We start from the raw sequence: 8,994 nt of genomic DNA, 5'->3' as shown, positions 1-8,994 counted from the left end.
TGTAAAAAAACAAATAGCTCTACTAATTTTTCATTTTAAGTAACTATAATTATTTTTATATGTAAAAAGTAAATGTAAAATAACTTCACATCAATAATAGTGATGGTGATTTATAATAATTAAATAAAAACTAAAATATAACCATATATTATAGTTGATAATTACATGAAATTAGAATTAAATCTCATATTACACATTAAAACAAAATTTACAATATTTGACTCTTTTCTTATATGTAAATTTAGTATTTGGAAAGCGGAAATTTTATATATTGATGTATTTAGGAATTTGGTTTTAAAAATCTTTTAATTAATTAATTGAGTCTTAGTTTAATTGCTAAGGGCATTATTGTTAATGCAGGAGTATATAGGTTAGAGTGCGTTGAAACGCATTATATTTATGGGTTGAGAATGAACTATGAATAATTTTAAACATTATATAAAAAAACAGATATGATTAAAAGTTATAATAAAATTATAAAAAAAATACTCTTAATTAAGTACAAACTTTATAATATCTTACCAAAATGTTGAAAAAAAAAAAAAAAGCTCATGTGTGCAGTGTGGGGGGGATAGGGCACATGTCATGACAATGGAAGTCTGAAATTCACATGCAATTTCATGCAAATTAAATGCTAAAAAATGTATGGTCTTATTCATTGCTTTGCCTAAAACATTAGCTTTGCTTAAAGTATTTTGTTTGGTAGTGACACTTAATTAACCCAAGTTGATTAGGCCAACCCCTCTGAACCTTGGAATCTTGATAGCCACCACAACCCCAACACTTATCTATTTACTTTTTGTTTTTTACTTGTCCTTTTTTCTTATTAAAAAAATTATACCTATTATAATTATATTAAATTTAGAGTGGATTCAGATTAAATGAAACTGTTTTTTTCCATTCGTAAAACTTTTATTAAAAAAAAAACCTAATTTCTTACTATTGGAGTCATTCGATATTGGAGTTTTGACATTTATTTTTATTAATTTATTACATAATTATTATTTCCTTTTCATCAAAAGTTTGGGTTGGTGTGCTTTCATTTCATTTCTTCTCCTTTTAGGATAGCTCTAGTTCATTTTTTCAATTTGTAGTTTTTAGTGTTTTTCTTTCCTTCTTTTCAACCATTCTAGAAAAGTTTTTTTATAATATATTTTATTTTAGCTATTAAAAGTTACAAGTAAATTTTCTTAATATAAAGGTTGAATATCCAACCTTTTCAATTTTCTCTAATTATCTCTTAAACCTCTTGTTATATAAAATTAATTAGAAATTCTATCGTACTCATAAAGTAGGAAGTAAGAAAATTACAAATTTAGAGCATAAATATATATTTAAAAATAACTAACAATAAATAATGAAACTTATGATTTGAAAATTAAAATAAATTGTTTATCATGATGTTGTCATCTATCTTGAGTTGGTGTCGAGTTAACTTATGACACTAACTTAGTCAAATTCATTATTAATACTAGAAATTTGATAACCACATATTTAAAACATAGAGGCTTAGTTAAAAGTAACATACAATAAATAATAAAACGTATGGCTTGAAACTAATTATACAACTAATGTAGATAATAAATTGTGTATATTAAAACAAAATTATATAAAATATATTAAAATAAAGCTTTGGTTGAGTGGTAAAATTAAGACTTTAGTAATTTAATTAGTGCGGGTTCAAATTCCACCATATGTTTATTTTAGTTTGTTTTTGTTTAAGACTAAATACGCTTGAATAATATAACTTCTTTTAATTACAGAAGATATTTCCATAATTTCCTGTTCGAGTTGGTGATTCGTTTGAGGGTGACACTAACTCAATCAGGGCTTTATTGAAGTAATTGATGATGTGGGTTCATAGTCCATCATATGCATGTTTTTATTAATTTTTCAAAGTGAAAAGATTAAAATACCCATAAATAATATTACTTATTTTTATTATTGAAGGACATTCTCATAATTTTTTAATAGAGTTGGTGCCAAGTTGACTCGTGACACTAACTCAATCAGAAGTTTAAATAATAGAATAGATACAATTAATTTAGGTAATAAGTGTGCATAATAAAATTAAAATGTATAAAAATATTAAAAATAAAGATTTAGGTCAGACTTGAGTGATAAATTGAAGCTTCTACTAAAGTAATTGATGATGTGAGTTTAAATTCCACCATATGTATATTTTTATTGATTTTTAAAAGGGAAAGACTAAAATACTCCCGAATACTATTACTTATTTTTATTATGGAAGGGTATTCTCGTAATTTCCTAATCAAATTGGTATCCAATTACCTTGTAATATCAACTCTATTAAAAGTTTAAATAATAATATAGAAAAAGGATTCACTAATTAAATATCTTAATCCTTTTACATGCAATATTAGTTTACAAAAATTAATTTATGTTAGTTGTACTATGTGTAATTTCATTTTCTTCTAAGGTTTTCCTGCTTTCGCACTAAAAAATTTATAATTTTATCTCTACTCTTCTAATTCAAAATTTCTTGCTTCACATTTAGTTGAAAACTCAGTTAATTAATACATACATGTATTGGGTGCAGTGATAAGGTAGAAATCGAGTTCAAATTTTAAAAATAATATTATAAAAAATGAGAACTATAATCCTAAAAAGTTAGTTTTTCATAGACAATAAAACGAACATGAAGCGATATTTTAATCATGCTAAAAATAATTAAACTACAATCAATAATCATATGATATAAATAAGTAACCTCTATTTGTCAACTAACCAACAAATGATATTATATATCGAGTTCAAATTTATATAATTCTTTCTCTCGAACTATTGATTAATATATACACATTTTTTATAAAATAATAAGCAATATAGGAGAACGTGAGTTCGAATGTGTTAAAGTATATTATCTTTCTATTTATAAGTTAGAGAAGAGTTATCAATAATTATAGATATTATATAAAAATAAATACAATAAAACTTATAATAAAATCATTAAAGAAAAAGAAAGCAATAATAATACCATTACTTTTAGCAACCTTACGTACAAATAGGAGAGATTTGTTTATTGCGTTAATGATAAAGTAAATGTGAAGAGGGAAACCTACCAACGTTAATTTAATTAATAAAAATCATAATTTGATTCCGTGGATTGCCGTACGGAATTTGGTGAATTTTATTCCAAAGCTCAAGCCAAAGGCACCACTTAGGATTCTCCCTAATTTTACTTCTTTTTTATTATTATTTAAACATAATTATCAAAAAGGAATATTCTGGGTTGATTTCAAACAGCCTTTTTTTTTATACATAAATTAAAAAATGACAAATTTTAGTAATACCCTTCATTTTCTTTACTAATCCAATCTCATGACTTGAATATTATAATAAACAACCTTCACCCAAAATTAATCAGTGGGATTAATTTATTAAAAATTAGATGGAAGACCAAGACTTTGTATTAATTGAAACAAAATTAAACTTTGTTTTATTGTAGGTAACATTTAGTAATAAAGCCTGGATATTAAATACTTAATTTTGAGTTGAGTTATTTGTACAGGTCGTGACAATATTCAGACAAAAAAATATAAACTTAAAAAATTAATTTGGATAAAAAAATATAAGAACCGTTTTCTAAACAGGCTAGATATCGGGTAAGATTTTTTGGCCCGACCCAAATTTGCTTAATTGTTTTCCTTGCTACAATTTTGCTTTCATTTTTATTGTTGATATTTGGATATTATACAACTCTTATTTTATTATTATTTTTATTATTATTTTAGAGACATTTGCAACTATTTTTTGATCTGTCGAGAAATATTTATTTTAATATTTTTAATATATTTGATGTATTATATTTTTTATATTTATTTTATATAAAAATTTTAATATAAACAAGTGGCTTGAATTTAACATTTTTTATCTAGATAGAATATAGGTAAAACTTTAAATCTATTTTTCGGTCGAGTCTAGAATTTTTCATGGGCCCGACCATGATCAATTAATAATTCATTCAACCTTAAAAGCATAAAAGAAAGCCTAAACAAAACAACATAATCACGTATCGAGAATATGACAAATTTCAAGCGTTATTTCTGTTTCTTTTATCATCTGGTTCAGGGTCGTTCCCAATGAAGCTGCGTTTCTTAGTTGTGGTCATGTAGGGTCTAATAACCCATTCAATCAGAGCTTCACTCTGCTCCATTGTTCCTAATTTTACCTACAACATAAGCTAGGGAGTTGCATTTAAACTGCAATACCAAGCACCCAATGCTTTGAGGAACCTAAGAAAATAATTGAAATGGCATGAAACTCGGAACAATCTCCTTTAACTCAACTGATTTAGGACCTCCAGGCTTCTCATAGGTATGATGCCTGCATGTTTACATGATTTCAATGAGTGAGAGTGAACATTTCATAACATACAAGCATGATGCAGAATAATCTATGTTGTCATTAGAGGATGGCCACTGTGAAAGACCATTTATATAACATTAAACCTACAACTGGCAAGTTGACTCGCTTCGAGGTTTTGAGGAGCGATTGACTGATGCTTTTAAAGTATGCATGATGAAGTTCAGTGGTTCCTTATTATCCACATATTAATATCAGTATTCCCCTTTTAATGCTAAAGAATACAACAAAATCTACAGAAGAGAAGCAACCTGAATGAACTATAGTCAGACTTGTTAGCAACACACAATACGTTTTGTGAAAATAAAAAGGTCAGCAACAAAAAGGGTTACTGTTGGTGGAAAAGGAAGAAATTATCAATATTTCTAATGTAAGTAACCAAGAGTCATCATGACATCATGTTCAGCAGCATTCTAGAAAAGTAAAAGATCCAACTGCATTTTGACAAACACATGATGCCAACAGACACTTCTTCTATTGGCTCAGGGCTCAGAGCTATATATGCGTCTTTATACTTTATGTATCGATGCACAGAAACATGAGACAGACATTGAAACACCTTTGAAGGATTTTTGAGCACAGAACAGGCTTTATTACATAACCAGCTATTAGAAATAACAAAGGTCTGTGCAGGCTAGAGTCATCAAATACTTGCCACATTGAGTAATCCAAAGTATGCTGTGGGACCAAAAGGTAGATGACTTATGATGAAACCATCTGGTATACCCCGATGTTCATGAACCAAAATAACATCTGTAAACCCATGCGCACGGCAACTTTCAATAATTTCAGATATAACCTGCAAATAAGAGAAAAAAAAAAAAAAGGCATAGATAATCACTTTCTAATTTTCACTTTATAATCCACAAGATCAGAAACAAAGACTTGCCAACAGTTCATCACAAGCATCATAACAATAAGAAACACTAATAGGAATCCAATGAAGAAAGCATGGATTTATAAATAATGCAATGATGAACTGACCTGGCCATGGATTGTCTGCATTTTAGTTTAATCTTCATTAGTAGCCATATTTACAAAGTCTATCTTCTTTTTTTTTTTTTTTTCTAGAAATGCTTAATTGCGGCAGATGATGCAACTGATGATGAAATGAATGGGGAGATTTCAAGTGAGGAAGACCCTTCAACCGTGAAAAGATTTCAGATATATAAATTTCATACTAGTTTTGTTTAAAATGTAAGAAGACAATAATATTTTTTAAGTAAATAATTTATTTCGAATATATAAGGGTAGTTTAGTAATTTTTATTAAGTTAATATCTGGTTGATTTGTGATACCAACTTAATAAGAGATTTAAATAAGATATAATGACTTTTTTGGTCTTCCAATTTTATAAAAAAAAGTCATTTTGGATCATACATTTAATTTTTCGTCTCTTTTAATCCTTGAACTTGCACTATTTGTCAAACTAACTTAAAATTGATAAAAAGTTAATGTATTGTCACATGGTCAATTTTTGTTACATGACTATCAAGTGAGTGCTTTTTATTTCAAAATTTTAATTAATGAATTTAATAGAATAATTTTAATGATATTAACAATTAGATCTAATTTTTAAATAAAAAAATAGAGTAATAAAATCTTTATAAATAAAAAAATTAAATTTCAAATATACTGAATAGTATACATATTTTAACTTAAATATAATGCAAAAATATTTACTAATTAAATATCTTAATCCTTTTAGTGGCGGAGCCAAGCTTTAGGTTGTGGTTTCATTAACCCAAAAAAATTTAAAAAATAAATATTACTTATATGTTTAAAATTTTATAGAATTAATATATTAATTAACACAAAAATTTGAAAATCACCCCACAAAAATTGGTCACACGAAAATTTGAAAAGGATCTACCAAAATTTTTGAAAAAATATTTTATAAAATAAATTATTTCATATAAAAATAAATGAAGTTCTCTTCTATCACTGAAATCTGAAAATTTCTACTTCTTTTTATTTTGTTCTAACACTAATCACTTTGGTTTTTTTTTTTAAATTCTTTTATTCTCTTACCCTCTAGAATTCTTACAAGATAAGTGCTCAGGCTTTCAAATACTTTCATGTTGATCTCTTAATTTGATAATAACTCTCCTTTTCTTTTTCATGTTTTATTGATTAATCTCTAAAAAATTAGAATTGTGGCTTTTTTTTTTAATGGCGATTAGTATTTTTATGCAAGATTTAGTTTTTTTTGTATTTGTTGAATGATTTTGAGACTATTGATTTGTACGAGATTCGACAATATAATTTAATAATAATTTTAGATGTTGACTAATACAAGTTGTTGAATAAATTAAGATAGATTAATTCTCTAATGTAGTGAAAAATGACTTGTGTTTCTTAAAAAATTTTAGCATCAAATCCTCGATTCAAATTTAGATAATTATTTCTTTCTAATCTTTAATAAATATATATAGATAATTATTTAATTCTCGAACTGAATTTTTTAATTTTACAAGTAAAATAAGAAAAATTAACAAATATCTATAATTAATATTTTAAATCAAATAATAATACTATATATATATATATATAATATCTATTTATAAAATAATAAGCAAAAATAATACTATAACCTTTAGCAACCTTACATGTATATATGACAGCTTTGTTTCTCGCGTTAATTAAAAAGTGATTTCATGGTAAGTGATAACCATAACGAAACTTACCTATATAAATTTTTATATTTTTCATAAATTTTAAATTTTAATTTTATTTTTAAAATTTATTTTTTATTTTTGGATTTTAATTTTTAAGTTCGGCTGTTAATACTATTAAAACTATTTTGTTAAATTTTAGTTTATTATAACATTATATTTTTTAATTACAGTGAATTTTTTAAAATTTAAAACATCTCACCCCAAATTTAATAAAAATTTTAATAATATTAACATTTAAACTTAAATTTTAAAATATAAAAAGAAATTTTAAAAATAAAAATATAAAATTAAATTTTAAAATTTTAAAAATATAAAATTTAGAAGATATTTTAACCAAACAAAGATGATATAGTTTGACGGCTTATCTTTTGATTACGTGGATTTCCGTACGAAATTTGTTCAATATTATACAAAAGAAACCTTCCAATCAAGCACTTAGGATTTCCCCCAAACTTATATTTACTTTTATTATTATTTAAATATATCATTGTTAATTATCAAAAGGAATATTCCCAGTTCATTTGAAAGATCCTTTTTTTATATCAAATATTGTTCTACCATATAACATATGATCCTTAATAATATTACAAGTTGTAACAAATTTTACACATCATCCTAACACTATTGTAAAGGATTATATGTAGGGTGGAGCCAAAATTTTTTTGAGGGAGTATTGGAATAAAATTGTATATTTTATGATAGTAAAAAGTGAAATTTCACCATTTTAATTGTTTATATCTTTATAATTTTAAAATCTTAAATCAAATTTTCTCATTATTAAAGGGCTAAAGTGTAATTTTATCATATACTAATTTAAAATTTTAAATTTATAAAAAGACTAAAGGTGAAAATTTCTATTTTAGGGGAGGATCGAATCCCTGCCAGGCCCCTTTGGCTCCACCTCTGATTATAGGGAGGGCCTATCTAATAATTTATTGACATTTGTTTTGGATTTAATATTTGGATAATTCATATCCCTAACTGTTATTAAAATAAATAAATTACATCTAATGTCATTAAAATGTTTGTAAGTGTATGTGTTAATTACTCAATTTAAAAAAATCTATAAAATAGTTTTTGAACTATTTGAAAGTTTTTATATAAGTAATTGAGTTGTTAAAATCATTGATGTATGACCTTATTTATTCGCACTACATATATCAATTAAAAGCTTTCTCTCTCTTTTATAGTTCTTTTTTCATGAAATAGTTTTGAACTTCACAAATTTTACGAATCAAAATTAAAATAATTTTCTTTTCCTATCTATGACACTAACTATCAAATTAACTTGGACATAAGATATGTTATTATATTTGTCGATAAGTACTAATCAATAATATCGATTATTAAATCATCGTTTGAAATTTACCAATCAAACTTTAAAAAAAATTACTAATCCAATAACTTAAATAAAATTTTTAATTAATTTAATAATTATTTTATAATTTTTAAAATTAAATGATTAAAACCTAAACTTTTTAATAATTTAATAATATTGAAAGTAAAATTGAGACGGAAGGGCATACAAATAAAATTAAGGGATATAACTCTGTAAGCCTATTGTTTAATCCGAAACCAAAGCTTCACATCCATCATGTCATCTTTCAACTTATGACATATTATTATTACTATAAAATCATTATGATTATGTTAATGGGTCGTACCACAAAGTTTACGGATTAAATTACATCAACTTTAAATTTGATTTGGTCCCACGAAATTAGAAAAATTAACTTACTTTTTTTAATATTAAAAAATATGAAGATGAAAGAGTATCCTATACTCGCAACTTGATAAAGATGACATACAGATTCTAGAAGAGAGTTGAAAATTTTGGAAGTCCACGTTATTGAATAACGCGTATTGCTTCAGGGATTTCACCTAATATTTTATAAGTTTTCAATCTATTAACGATTTCAAGACGCATTTT

General features: G+C 25.0%; 1 protein-coding gene across 1 annotated transcript; it reads right to left on the bottom strand.

Moving 5' to 3' along the window:
- Positions 1–4,054: 4,054 nt before the first annotated feature.
- LOC108472104 (uncharacterized) lies at positions 4,055–5,391 on the bottom strand. The gene is made up of 5 exons (XM_017773623.1): positions 5,371–5,391; positions 5,042–5,185; positions 4,854–4,945; positions 4,293–4,347; positions 4,055–4,192 (listed from the first exon to the last, which is right to left on the bottom strand). The coding sequence occupies exons 1-5, from the start codon at positions 5,389–5,391 to the stop codon at positions 4,055–4,057; spliced, it is 450 nt and encodes a 149-aa protein (XP_017629112.1).
- Between the last annotated feature and the right edge of the window lie 3,603 nt (positions 5,392–8,994).

The sequence above is a fragment of the Gossypium arboreum genome, chromosome 11, assembly GCF_025698485.1.
Source record: "Gossypium arboreum isolate Shixiya-1 chromosome 11, ASM2569848v2, whole genome shotgun sequence".
NCBI classification, from domain to species: Eukaryota; Viridiplantae; Streptophyta; class Magnoliopsida; order Malvales; family Malvaceae; genus Gossypium; species Gossypium arboreum.
The sequence above is the reverse complement of the archived record's forward strand: the minus strand, read 5'-3'. Positions and strand labels throughout refer to the sequence as shown.